Source organism: Mustelus asterias, chromosome 22 (assembly GCF_964213995.1).
Source record: "Mustelus asterias chromosome 22, sMusAst1.hap1.1, whole genome shotgun sequence".
Classification (NCBI taxonomy): domain Eukaryota; kingdom Metazoa; phylum Chordata; class Chondrichthyes; order Carcharhiniformes; family Triakidae; genus Mustelus; species Mustelus asterias.
This window is the reverse complement of record NC_135822.1, coordinates 27,247,701-27,262,460: the sequence shown is the minus strand read 5'-3', so window position 1 is coordinate 27,262,460 and position 14,760 is coordinate 27,247,701. Positions and strand designations below refer to the sequence as shown.

General features: G+C 44.9%; 1 protein-coding gene across 1 annotated transcript in view; it reads right to left on the bottom strand.

Moving 5' to 3' along the window:
* The window catches only part of LOC144510265 (C-X-C chemokine receptor type 3-like), a 31,238-nt gene extending 17,038 nt beyond the window's left edge, over positions 1-14,200 (bottom strand). Inside the window, exon 1 of the mRNA XM_078239760.1 lies at positions 14,063-14,200. Within this exon, the coding sequence (XP_078095886.1) occupies positions 14,063-14,200 (138 nt within the window). The remainder of the gene's footprint in view (positions 1-14,062) is intronic.
* Positions 14,201-14,760: the final 560 nt, after the last annotated feature.

The following is a 14,760-nucleotide window of genomic DNA, read 5'->3' as shown; positions in this document are numbered from 1 at the left end:
TCAGGGATGTTTCTGACCGTATCCAAGCAATCCTGAAGTGGGAGGGAGAGGAGCCCGAGGTCATGGTGCATACTGGTACCACTGACATAATGTGGAGATGCCGGCGTTGGACTGGGGTAAACACAGCAAGAAGTTTAACAACACCAGGTTAAAGTCCAACAGGTTTATTTGGTAGCAAAAGCCACACAAGCTTTCGGAGCTCTATATTTGGTAGCAAAAGCCACACAAGCTTTCGGAGCTCTATATTTGGTAGCAAAAGCCACACAAGCTTTCGGAGCTCTAGAGCTCCGAAAGCTTGTGTGGCTTTTGCTACCAAATAAACCTGTTGGACTTTAACCTGGTGTTGTTAAACTTCTTACTGTGATCACTGACATAGGCAGGAAAGGGGAAGGGGTTATGAAAAGAGAATATAGGAAGTTAGGTAGGGAGGTAAGAAGAAGGAACACAAAGGTAGTAATCTCGGGATTGCTGCCTGTGCCATGAGACAGTGAGGGAAGGAACGGAATAAGGTGGAAGATAAATGCGTGGCTGAGGGATTGGAGCAGGGGTCAGGGATTCAGGTTCCTGGATCATTGGGACCTCTTTAGGGGCAGGTGCGACCTGTACAAAAAGGACGGGTTTCACTTAAATCCCAGGTGGACCAATATCCTGGCGGGAAGGTTTGCTAAGGCTACTGGGGAGTGTTTAAACTAGAATGGTTGGGGGGTGGGAATCGAAATGAGGTGACTGGGAGCGAGGAGGTTAGCTTAAAAATAAAAGGGGCTTGTAGACAGTGTGAGAGGGAGGATAGGCAGGTGACGGAGAAGGGGAGCGCTTAGACCGAAGGGTTGAGATGTGTTTATTTTAATGCAACGAGTGTAGTGAACAAAATGGATGAGCTTAGAGCGTGGATCACTACTTGGAAGTGTGATGTGGTGGCCATTACAGAGACTTAGTTATCTCAGGGACAGGACTGGATACTTCAAGTGCCGGGTTTCAGATGTTTCAGGGAAGAAGGCAAAAGAGGTGGGGGAGTGGCACTGTTGATCAGGGTAGTGTCACGGTTGTAGAAAAGATGGATGCCACGGAAGGATTGTCTACGGAATCTCTGTGGGTGGAGGTTCGCAACAGGAAGGGGTCAATAACTTTACTGGGTGTTTTCTATAGGCCGCCCAATAGTAGGCATAAATTGGAAGGAGGTTTTCTCAGGGAAATGTACAGAAGAAATGTGGCAAATTTTCAAGGAAAATTTGTCTGGAGCTCTACACTGCAACGTTCCAATGAGACAGCGGAGTTATGGTAGGTCACAGGAACCATGGTGCACGAAAGCTGTAACGAATTTAGTCAAAAAGAAAAGAAAAGCCTACAAAAGGTTCAGGGAGCTAGGTAATGTTAGAAATCTAGAAGAGTATATGACTAGTAGGAAGGAACTTAAGAGGGAAATTAGAAGAGCAAGAAGGGGTCATGAGATGGCCTTGGCAGACAGGATAAAGGAAAACCCCAAGGCATTCTACAAGTATGTTAAGAGCAAGAGGATAAGATGTGAATGAGTAGAACATATCAAATGTGACGGTGAGAAAGTCTGTATAGAACTGGTAGAAATGGCAGAGGTACTCAATGAATACTTTGTTTCAGTATTCACAGTGGAAAAGGATCTTGGTAGTTGCAGTGGACTGAGAAGATTGAGCATGTGGACATTAGGAAAGAGAATGTGTTGGAGCTTTTGAAAAGCATCAAGTTAGATAAATTGCCAGGACCGGATGGGATGTACCCCAGGTTACTGTGGGAGGCGAGGGAAGAGATTGCTGAGCCCCTGGCAATGATCTTTGCGTCAACAATGGAGACGGGAGAGGTTCCGGAGGATTGAAGGATTGCGGATGTGGTTCCGTTATTCAAGAAAGGGAGAAGAGATAGCCCGGGAAATTAGAGTCTAACCTCAGTGGTTGGTAAGTTGATGGACAAGATCCTGAGAGGCACGATTTATGAACAGCTGGAGAGGAATAGTATGATCAGAAATAGCCAGCACGGCTTTGTCCAAGGCAGATCATGCCTTACGAGCCTAATTGAATTTTTTGAAGATGTAACTAGACACATAGACGAGGGAAGAGCGGTAGAGGTAGTTCATATGGATTTCAGCAAGGCGTTTGATAAGGTGCCCCATGCAAGGCTCATTGAGAAAGTAAAGGGGCATGGGATACAAGGGGACATTGCCTTGTGGATTCAGAACTGGCTTGCCCACAGAAGGCAAAGAGTGGTTGTAGATGGGTCTTTTTCAGCATGGAGTTCGGTCACCAGTGGAGTGCTCCAGGGATCTGTTCTGGGACCTTTGCTCTTTGTGACTTTTATAAATGACCTGGATGAGGAAGTGGAAGGATGGGTTGGCAAGTTTGCTGATGACACAAAGGTTGGTGGGGTTGTGGATAGTGTAGAGGGATGTCAGCAATTGCAACGAGACATAGATAAGATGCAAGACTGGGCGGAGAAATGGCAGATGGATTTCAACCCAGATAAGTGTGTGGTGGTTCATTTTGGTAGGTCGAATAGCATGAAAGAATATAATATTAAGGGTAAGACGCTTGGCAGTGTGGAAGATCAGAAGGATCTTGGGGTCCGGGTTCATAGGACGCTCAAAGCAGCGTCACAGGTGGAGGCTGTGGTTAAGAAGGCGTATGGAATACTGGCCTTCATCAATAGAGGAATTGAGTTAGAAATCGGGAGATAATGTTGCAGCTGTAGAGGACCCTGGTCAGACCCCACCTGGAGTACTGTGCCCAGTTCTGGTCACCTCATTACTGAAAGGATGTGGATGCCATAGAAAGGGTGCAGAGGAGATTTACAAGGATGTTGCCTGGATTAACTGGCATGCCTTATGAGGATAGATTGAGAGAGCTAGGTCTTTTCTCCTTGGAGAGGCGAAGGATGAGAGGTGACCTGATAGAGGTGTATAAGATGTTGAGGGGTATTGATAGAGTGGATTCTCAGAGGCTTTTACCCAGGGCTGAAATGGTTGCCACAAGAGGTCACAGGTTTAGGGTGCTGGGGAGTAGGTACAGAGGAGATGTTAGGGGTAAGTTTTTCATTCAGAGGGTGGTGGCTGCGTGGAATCGGCTGCCGGTAGTGGTGGTGGAGGCGGATTCGATAGGGTCTTTTAAGAGACTTTTGGATAAGTTCATGGAAGTTAGTAAGATAGAGGGTTATAGGTAAGCCTAGTAGGTAGGGACATGTTCGGCGCAACTTGTGGGCCGAAGGGCCTGTTTGTGCTGTAGCTTTTCTATGTTCTATATTCCGCTCCTATCATTATCGTCCACTTGTGCTTGTGTTGGATGAAGTCTGATCGCCCAAGAGCATGAAGACCAACATGGTGTGAGGTCTTGGGTTTGACTCTTATAGTGTGCGTTCATTGACCTGATCTCAGTCGGGACAATGGGCCACTGTCATTAGCTTCAGCGCTTTGCACCAAAGAGGAAGGAAAATCGGCCAAGAGTCATGTCCCTGTCAGTCAGTGGTGATCCTTGCTGCAAGTTGAGGTCTGGTGAGGAAACAAGCACCAACACTCATTGTCTAGCTCCACACACAAAGGTTTGCTACACACTGGACAGGAGGAGACCCATGCGACCACAGTGATAGCCCAGCCGAGAGAGAGAGAGAGAGAGAAGAGGAAAATATTGGGAGAAAGAAAAAACATAGAGAGGAATAAGAAAATATCTGAAATGGTTACTAATCAACAAGTTTAATGGGCAGCTTTCTTTCAATCCTTAACTTCAAGGTTTTTGTTTTAAATTTAGCTGCAGAGCATAACAGACCAAACAACTGAATATTGAAAGAACACTAGCAGTAACCAGGAGATACTGATGTTCAGTTAGACCATAAGACATAGAAGCAGAAGTAGGCAATTCGACTCATTGACTCTACTCTGTCAGCTCTGAGTTGGATGTGTTTCATCCTAAAAAGCCTCAACAAGTGGTCACATCGACTCGTGTCTGTCTGCCTGGGGTGGTGAAGAAGAGTGGGACTATTTCTGATCTGTCCACAAAGCAGGGTCAAGATACTGCCCCATCTGGTGCTAAGTTTAATTTTGGTCAGGCTCTTGTTGTAAGGAAGCCTCCTCCTAAACATTCCCGTGTCTTCTTTGGAAGACAGGCAAGAAAGGAGACCAGCACTGAATCAAAGTTCGGGCAACACCCCACAGCCATACAGAACATAATTGGAGGCTCAGTTTTGAGCCTGGATATGGTTTGCTTCATTTATACAAAGACTTAATTTTAAGATATTTCTGCCTATGTAATTACATTTAAATGCTGAGCTTAAAAATTAACCAACTCAGCTTTAACCTGACTACATTTTAAAACTCAGAAGGCATGCTGGGTTAGCTAGAAATTGACTGCAGGCTTTTCATAAGCCAGAGTTTTTCATTAACAACATCTGCAAGGCCTGTTTCTCCAAGTTAGAACCAGCATGTGCCAAACAATTTCGATAACAGGATAATAAATCACATATATTGTAGTTTCAGCTCGATGCTGATAGCTCAGTTCAGCTTTGTTTTGGAGTTCTGTGTTCAAGGTCAGGGGCTGGCAGAAAAAGCCAGTCTCTCGCTCTCTCTCTCTCCAGCTTTTCTCCTTCCTCTTCGCTTATGCAATGATTTAATTTTAAGTTCTGTTCAATAAAATAAATTAATTTAAACTCCGTACCAGTGCCGTCTCCATCTATTCAAAGGAATGAATGGACCCTACACTCAGAAATACGTTTTGATGCAGTTTTTAAAAATTTGTTCTTGGGATGTAGGTAACACCAACAAGTCACATGCATTGCCCACCCTTAGTTTCCCTGATTTTTTCATGTTTCCACAGTGAATTTTGTAAAACATAAATGAACAAAGGGACGTTATTAGTTGGCTTGTGACTCAGTGGCTACTGTACAATACCTCCTGCTCCAATGCAGAGCCCCACCGACCCAAATCTCGAAACTCTGAAGCTCATTATCTTCATTAGCTGTCCCCTTCACCTACAATCTATGTCTAACATCTCAGCTTAGTGCCAACCTAAGTAATGGCCCAGACTCTGCTGTAGGAATGATGGCAAAACTGTTTCATTCTCCGTTATTGCTCCTCTGAAACTGGCAGCAACCTCAGGAGTTAGCGCCGCACAACTTAGCACAGGAACACCGAAATCCAGGAGCCGTTGCCCCTGATTCTTCACTTTGCATCGTTGAAACCCCAACGGTGGCATTTTTAAAGGATAGGCTTGCAGATCACAAAGTTACCAATGGGAGCTTTGTTGGAAAGGTGTTTACTCTACAGGCTGTGAGGATACACTGCCTGATTACCCGCGCAAACAGTCGATGGCGTCATCAAGACGTCATGTGATCGGTCCCTTAAAGTGCCCATGTTCCAACTAGGAACAACATGGATACACAACGCCAACAAATTGCAGCCAGTTAGAAATCACTGAACTCTTAGTACCACTGTAAAAACCCTTGAAAATGCTACATCTTGTTCACTGAAATGTTACTGGGTTTTTAACATTTTATTAAGCTTAACAACCTCACTGGCCCAGAAAGATTAATTTTACATTTGTTTAATGTCAAACATTTTCATTAAGATGAGACATGCTTCATGTTTAAAAACAATATTTGTTAATGTTTGTTTTGGGATTTACTTTGATCCCATGTGTATGTCCCAATCATTTATCTTACTCTCTGTAAATGTTAAACATTAAAATTGAAGGGATTCAGTGGATTTTACCTGTTTGTTTGCTGACTGTGGGAATACATCATTGTGATTGGCTGCTTACCTTGCATGCTGACATCACTGCGACTGGATGCTGGGAGATTGGCACCAGATTTAAAGTGACATCAGGAAAGGAGAGATCAGTGGGCAGGGTTCTTCGAGGTCAGCAGCGAGCACTGACCACAACCTCCAGCCTGATTACGTTTGAGAATGTCAGCTCAGTTGGGAGCAGACTTGCCTCAGGACCTCTGGGCTCAGCTCCTACGTCAGGGCTTGAGCACAACAATCAAGGCTGACACTCCAGTCGGGTACCGAGGGAGCACTGCACAGTCAGGGGTGCTGATGCTTGGATGAGACATGAAACCGAGGCCTTATCTGCCTGGATGCAAAAGATCCTGCGGCATTATTTAGAAGAAGTTATCCCCAAAGTCCTTGTGCATGTTTACCCAAAAATCAACATCACAAAAAGCAGATTATTTGGTCATTACCGCATTGCTGTTTTGTGGGAGTTTGCTGTGTGCAAATTCGTTTTGATTTTGATTTGATTTATTATTGTCACATGTATTAGTTTACAGTGAAAAGTATTGTTTCTTGCGCGCTATACAAAGCATACCATTCATAGAGAAGGAAAGGAGAGAGTGCAGAATGTAGTGTTACAGTAATAGCTAGGGTGTAGAGAAAGATCAATTTAATGTGAGGTAGGTCCATTCAAAACTCTGATAGCAGCAGGGAAGAAGTTGTTCTTGAGTCGGTTGATTCGTGTCCTCAGACCTTTGTATCTTTTTCCCAACGGAAGAAGGTGGGAGAGAGAATGTCTGGGGTGCGTGGGGGTCCTTAATTATGCTGGCTGCTTTGCTGAGGCAGCGGGAAGTGTAGACAGTATCACTGGATGGGAGGTTGGTTTGAGTGATGGACTGAGCTACACTCACGACCCTTTATAGTTTCTTACGCCACATTTCCCACATTATAACATCAAAAATTATTGAATTGGCTGCAAAGCACACGGAGACATCCGGTGATCATGAAAAGCGTTATATAAATGCAAGTCTTTTATTTCTTTCTTAGGGTTCCTTTTTCACAGTCTTGATGATAATCCGATACTGGGCAAAGTTAAGTTTACTTAATTGTCACAAGTAGGCTTGCATTAACACTGCAAAGAAGTTACGATGAAATCCCCTTGTCGCCTGTTCGGGTACACTGAGGGAGAATTTAGCATGGTCAATGCATCTAACCAGCACGTCTTTCAGGCTGTGGGAGGAAACTGGAGCACCCGGAGGAAACACACACGGACACGAGGAGAACGTGCAGACTCCATGCAGACAGTGACCCAAGCTGTGAATTGAACCCGGGTCTTTAGCGCTATGAGTGCTAACCACTGCGCCACCGTGCCATCCCATTTCAAAGTCCTCAATTATTGCGTCCTGTTCTGGTCACCACACTTTAGGAAGGATGTAAGAGTGAGGAGGGAGATTGACCACAAAGGAATTTTAGCTACAAGGTTAGATTGGAGAAGCTGGGATTGTTTTCCTTGGAAAGGAGGCGAGACTTGATAGAAGTGTCCAAACCATGAGGGGTTTAAATTGGACAAAGAAAAGTTGGTCCCATTAATTGATGGTACCACGACTAGGGGACACAGATTTGAGGTTTTGGGCAAGAGATAGGGGGGAAATGAGGAAGAATTATTTTATTCAGTGAGTGGTCACGACCTGGAACTTACCCCGTACAAGGTTGATGGAGGTGGAGACAATTAATGGCTTCATAAGCAAATCGGATGGGGACCTGAGGGGAAAGACATTTGCAGAGCTGCTTGGATAGAACAGGGGAATGGGACCTTGGATTACTCTATCCAGAGATGGCATGGACTCATTGGGCTGAATGGCCTCCTTCTGTGCAGTCACGTCTCTCTGACTATAAGTGGATGTAAACAGTAGAGAAGTTATATGAACAGATCTTTGACTTGAGCATCTGACCATTACCTCCATCACTTTCACTGTCAGCCATGGTTCAGTGGGGAGCATTCGTATCTTTAGTTCAGAAGTTGTGGGTTCATAGTAACGTGTCCAGAGTCTTGAGCACTGAAACCCAAGCTCCCATTCCAGTGCAGCGCTGAGTGAATGCTGCACTGTTGGAGGTGTTGTCTTTTGGATGCAACATTAAACTGAGGCATCGTCTGCCCAGTTGAGCAAATGTAAAGGATTGAAATAAAGCATGGGGAATGCTTAGGGGGGCAAGGTGGCACAGTGGCTCGCACTGCTTCCTCACAGTGCCAGGGACTCGGGTTCAATTCCGGCCTCGGGTGACTGTGTGGAGTTTGCTCATTCTCCCAGCTTGGGTTTCCTCCGGGTACTCTGCTTTCCTCCCACAGTCCAAAGATGTGTAGGTTAGGGGAATTGGCCGTGATAAATTGCCCCTTAGTGTCCCAAGATGTGTAGGTTAGATGGATTAGCCATGGTAAATGTGTGAGGTTACTGGGATAGGGCAGGGCAGAGGGGCTGGGTCAGATACTCTGTCAGAGAGTCGGTGCAGACTCAATGGGTTGCATGGCCTCTTCTGCACTGTGGGGATTCTATGAATTCTCACCAGTGTCTTGGTCAATGTTTATCCCTCAATCACATCACGAGAACAGATTATCTGTTCATTTTCTCATTGCTGTTGGTGGAACCTCACTGTGCACAAAATTGGTTATTTCAAAAGAAGACAAGTGAATTATATAATTTTCACCCTTAAATAACTTTTGTCTGTTTTAAATGAAATGCTTTTAGAATATTTGATTAAATGAGAGTTTGATCATTTCTTGGTTGACATCGCAATAGTAATTGCACTTCACCGAGTAATTTATTAGCTGACCAGAACTTTCAGATACCCTGAGGTTTTTTTTCATTTGTGGGACATGGGGGTCACTAGCTGGCCAGCATTTATTGCCCATGGGCAGTTGAGAGTCAACCACATTGCTGTGACTCTGGAGTCACATGTAGGCCAGACCAGGTAAGGACGGCAGATTTCCTTCCTTAAAGGACATTAGTGAACCAGATGGGGTTTTTCCGACAATTGACAATGGTTTCATTGTCATCAGTAGATTCTTAATACCAGTTTTTTAAAAAATTGAATTCAAATTCCACCATCTGCCGTGGCGGGATTCGAATCCAGGTCCCCAAAACATTAGCTGAATTTCTGGATCAATAGTCTAGCAATAATACCACTAGACCATCACCTCTCCTGTGGAAGGTGACAAAGCAAATTCTTCCCTTCTTTAGTGTTAGCTGCAACACATTTAATTCCTCCTTTCCCAAATTTCAGCCAGGAGGCAGGATTGTTAAAGTTGGGACTGGTTGCAATTCTATCTGGAAGTTTATGTTTCACAGACATGTTGTAGCTATTCCAGTCACCATTAATTAAATGATAAGCTCACAAATTTAAACTTGAGTTTCCAAATGCCAGCCCTAATTCCTTTGGATATTTTAAGCTTCATCGCCTGCAGGAGTGGTGTTTGAAAGCGTAATCTCTCCAGTTTATTTACTTCTAAACTTGCTGCTCAGAGATATATTAAACTTTGATGTAAAGGCCAACTGCTATGAAAAAGAACTCAATGTCATTTGGAAATGCTGCACACAAGATATGGGTTGCATCAACCTCGCTTTTTACCCCAGCTGAGCTCAGTCAAATCAGCAAAGCAGTGGCTGGGATTCTCTGCCCACACTCGTCTACGTAACTCAGTGTCAAACTGCATCTTGCATTCACTCGTTGAAAAATCTGGGAGGCAAATTTTTTAACCCAATTTTCTCAGTTTCTCTCCTTAGGGTGCTGGTTTCTTGGGCAGTGGTATCCTGTATATTTTTCCAGATACCCTGTGGTATCTCTCCCCCTGTAATAATTGCTGTTCACCAGTTAGGGAAAAACAACAATATAGAATAGAATCTTAGAATCCCTACAGTGCAGAAGGAGACCATTCAGCCTATCAAATGTGCACCGACTCTCCAACAGAGCACCCAGGCCCTATCCCTGTAACCCCAAGAATTTACCTCATTAATCCCTCTAACCTTCACATCTTAGGACACAAAGGGGCAACTTACCATGGTCAATCCACCTAACCCACACATCTTCGGAGGAAACCGGAGCACCTGGAGGAAACTCACGCAGACACGGGGAGAACATGCAAACTCCACACAGACAGTGACTCAAGGCTGGAATTGAACTCAGTCCCTGGTGCTGTGAGGCAGCGGTGCTAACCACTGTGCCACCGTGCAGCCCCAACATGTTTATTTATACGCAAAGGCTATCCAGAGGCTTGCAGCCTCATGGCTGAGGTCAGCTCCTGAGAAGGTTTTGGAACAGCAACCTGAGCCCGGGATGATCCCTTACCCTGCTCCCCAATTGGTTTCCTGGGTCATCTGACCCTACTCTGCAGATTGATCCTGAAATGGACAATAACCACCACCCCCACACCGCTCCCTCCAACATAGTAACCATTCATCTCAAAAAGAGGATGGTTTGTAAACACTAAGATGGTCTTGTTCTATATGCCTTTATAGGGCTGCAGGTCTGCCATTGTAATATAAAGGTGTTTGGGAGAGCAAGGGTTAATGTAGGACTGGAGAACAAAACTGCCCAGATATAATGTAGAGGGTCACGTGATGGTAGAACAGTTTTGGTCCCCTTATCTAAGGAAAGATGTACTGGCATTGGAGGCAGTCCAGAGAAGGTTCACTCGGTTGATCCCGGGTCTGGAGGGATTTTCATATGAGGAGAGGCTGAGTAGGTTGGGCCTGTATTCACTGGAGTTTAGAAGAATGAGAGGTGAACGAACTGAGACATATCGGATTGTCAGGAGGCTTGACAGAGTAGATGCTGAGAGGTTGTTTCCCCTTGTGGGAGAGTCTAGGACCAGAGGGCATAATCTCAGAGCAAGGGGTTGCCTGTTTAAGCCAGAGATGAGGAATTTCTTTTCTCAGAGGGGAGTGAATCTGTGGATTTCTCTACCCCAAGGGCTGTAGAGGCTGGGTCATTATGTGTGTTCAAGGCTTAATCAGTAAGGGAACTGAGGGTTATGGGGAAAGTGGAGGTAACTGTGTACTCTAAATAATGAAACAGAGCTGTGATTTTAAAAAACCCTTTTGATCAGTTATGGTGTCATTCAATGGCGGAGCAGATTCAATGGATCAAATGGCCTACTTCTGTTCCTATGTCCTATGGTCTTGTGGTTTGTAGAAGAGTTTGTAAGGAGCTGACATGGAGACAGCATTCATGCATGGAGTACCTTGGAAATGTATATAGTTACATGTTACCAGTAAACGGTGAACAATACAAACCTGCAGAAATCTTAGCAATGAACCAAACAATTTTACAACAGCTTGATTATCTTGCACCATTGTGCAAAGTCCAATTCTCGAGTGACGGTCCTTGTTAGAGGTGTAGAGGTCACATGGCCAGATGATGGAGGATGGTAAGTGGCCAATTTGCATCCATAAACCTGGTTGCTAAGTGTTACCAGGCTCTTCACCATGTTGGTAACATAGCTAGGCTTTATCCTCACCTGAGCTTCACATGCTCACACCTGTCGGGGTAAACAGTCAATGGCGATCAGAGTGGGAGCATGGCTGATGATTTTAGCCTCAGTATCCCAGGGATACAGGGCAATTAGAATGCTCTCACCACATTCTGTGCTTAAATTAACCAAGTCTGCATGGAGCAGGGATCACAGGCTGAGGCCTGACGGCAGTCAATGACTTCAGGTCACCAGTCTTTCTAAGCTGTAGGTAAAAGTAGCATGGAATCTGCATCTTGGAATGTGGCCATTTAAAACCTTCTCCTCCCCATTCCCCCCTCTCTCGCTTGTTATAGTGTAGATGCTGTAGTCCAAGGTTGAATCTGCTACTTGGATTGTATTTTGTTTATTAGTCTTGTGCGGTTACTGAAAACGTATGATCAGAACTCACAATTCCCCAGTAATGGTTAAGCACCTCAGAGTCCATCAACATGGAAAGCCATGTCCTTCATCCCACCATTGGTGGCAGTGCTTTTAGCTACCTGGACCCTAAGCTCTGAAATTCCCTCCCGAAACCTCTCTGTCCCTTTCCCCTCCTTTAGGGCTATCATTACATTTTTAAAAATTCATTCATAGGATGTGGGCGTCGCTGGCTAGGCCAGCATTTATTGCCCATCCCTAATTGCCCTTTGAAGGGTGGGTGGTAAACTGCCTTCTTGAACTACTGCCGTCCCTGTGGTGTATGTACACCCACTGTGCTGTTCGGTGGACCAAACATTTAGTTACCTAATATCTCCTTTGTCCATTGGTGTAAATGGGCAGATGGTAGTGTAGTGGTAATATTACTGGATTAATAATCCTAAAGCTGAGGCTAATGCCCTCAGTGCATGAGTTCAAGTCCCACCACACTGGTGTAATTTAAATTCAATTAATAAAATCTGGAATTGAAAACTAGTCCCAGTAATGGTGAGAATCGATTGTCGTAAAAACACATCCAGTTGATTTGGTCATCCAAGGAAGGAAATCTGCCATCTTTACCCGGTCTGGCCTACATGTGACTCCAGATTGACAGCAATGTGGTTAGCTCTTGGCAGAGCGAATTACTGGGCAATTAGGGAGGGGCAACAGTTTGTGGCCTTGCCAGTGACATCCAGTTTCCAAGAAAGAGTAAAAAATGATTGCCTGATCGTGTTTCCAAGAAGCACTTCAAGGAGGTTTTACTGCTTTTTAGATGCGATATAAATTCAGCTTGCCTTTGTTTATTAATTAATAATCCAATCTGAGTTCACATAGTAGAAAGGAAGCAAAAGAAAAGAGCATTCCTGCAACTGCTCCTCTCCTAAGGATTGACCGCAAAGGCTCCTCAGCCAGAAAGTTAGGTGCACTGAGTGATCAAGAATAGCTCAAATAAGGTATTAAAGACTGGATCCTGTCTTCAATTTGAACTCTTTTGGAACAGCCCTTGTCTCGAGTAAAGAAGAAAATGTCAATATTAAAGCTGACTGGGTGTTGGCTAAAAACGATTTGCAGCGTCTGTGTAGGCCTTTTATAAACAATTCCTTTAATTCAGATTCCCTACAGTTGCACTACATAGTAGCTACAACACATGAGAGGCTTAAATAGCTGAAGACACAATGGTTATGCATAAATATAGTTGTCATTCTTCAAAGTGAATCAGATATTGTTGGTCAAAAATTAAAAGCCATTTCCTGCCAAAAGCCCTGTCATCCAAGGCCCGTTATAATTAGACTAATAGTCCCGAAATCTGCCGATGGGATCGAGTTCCACAAAATGGTGGAGTTGACAGTGTATTTTTATTTGAGGGCAATAATTCTGGGCTCATCGATGCTAAGAACTGGAACGTTTCCTCAGGTTTAGTGTTGGTTACCATTGCTAATCTGTCTGGGTGCATTCATAAAGGTTTCACCATGTGACAACCCCCCTCTCCCATCTCCAAGCCCCCACATTCCCCCCCAACACGGCCAATACTGGGACACATCGCCTTCCCAAACTAATTGGACAGTGAACAGACTCACTGCCAGCTGATTGGATGATTATTGATAGTCAACCAAACAACATGTTTTTGCCATCTCCAGAATGTTCATAACTAATAAACAATGTTCATTTTTTAAAAAATCCAGCAATTTATTTTCAGGTTCCTCTGATCTTTCTCTGGTTGTTCACTGCAGCGTCCTGGAGATTAATCTTTAATTTCTGGAGACTCCAGGGCAATTCAGGAGGGTTAGTAACCGTGTTCTGAGATTAGGTGTAGCACAGGTCAAATCCAGAGCAAGTCCACTACACCGCCCCATTAAGCAGGTAATATGGTCTCATAAATTGTTGTCACATTTGAATTAATTCCCCCCAATCTCATAGAATCATGGAATCCCTATAGTGCAGAAGGAGTCCATTCAGCCCATTGAGCCTGCACTGACAACAATCCCACCCAGGCCCTATCCCCGTAACCCCACGTATTTACCCTGCTAGTCCCCCTGACACTAAGGGGCAACTTAGCATGGTCAATCCACCTAACCCGACAGTGGGTGAGTGCTTGCTACGGGCATTAAGTGCTGTAGTTCATTGGGTATCAGTGTTATATGTCTATGTATCTCCACACATCTTTGGAGTGTGGGAGGAAACCGGAGCACCCGGAGGAAACCCATGCAGACACAGGGAGAATGTGGAAACTCCACACAGACAGTGACCCAAGGCCAGAATCGAACCCAGGCCCCTGGCACAGTGAGGCAGCAGTGCTAACCTCTGTGCCACCATGCCCACATCACCCTTGTCCCTTAATCTTTTCTTCCTCAGTTTGGCTTCCAGCAGCAGTCAGAAATCCGGTCTTCTTCCCCTTTCTTAGCCAATAAACTAGCTACTAGGAGCTGGCCCCGGCTCTCCTCGGGGAGAACTCTCGACTCCCCATTCTCCTCTTGGAGAAGAACCAAGTCTTCAGCTGGCACCTCCGTGCTGCTAAGATCAGCATCTGAATGCTGGGAGGGAAATCGAGCATGCATTCTACCAACCTGTGGGGGTGCCTCATGTTTGCATCCTGCTTCACGGTGATTATTATGGGTGTACTTATCGAGGTAAGATGCAAAAGAACCGCGAAGTAGGCTTCTTAAATTGAATACTGGGGAACACTTTGACATAGGTATGCACTGACCCACAGTCAGGACCTAGATTGCTTAGCCAGGGTCCATCCTGAGAGGAGCTAGTCCCACCCCAGGGTCACATAACCCACACACTGAGATGGGGCGGTATGCACGCTCAATTCCCAACATAGACATATAACACTGATACCCAATGAACTACAGCACTTAATGCCCATAGCAAGCACTCACCCACTGTCGGTCGGTGCACACAAATAGGGTGGAAAGTCTTCTCACTATCCAATAACAAATCACCTCACTGAGAACATAACAGCAGAAGAAATAGGCGCACAAGAACCCCTGAGCCTACTCATTAAATAAGAACAGGGCTGATCTTCGACGTCCACTCAACCTCTTTTCCTTATCCCTATGCCCCTTGATACCCTTAATATCCAAAAATATATTCGATGACTGAGCGCCCAAGG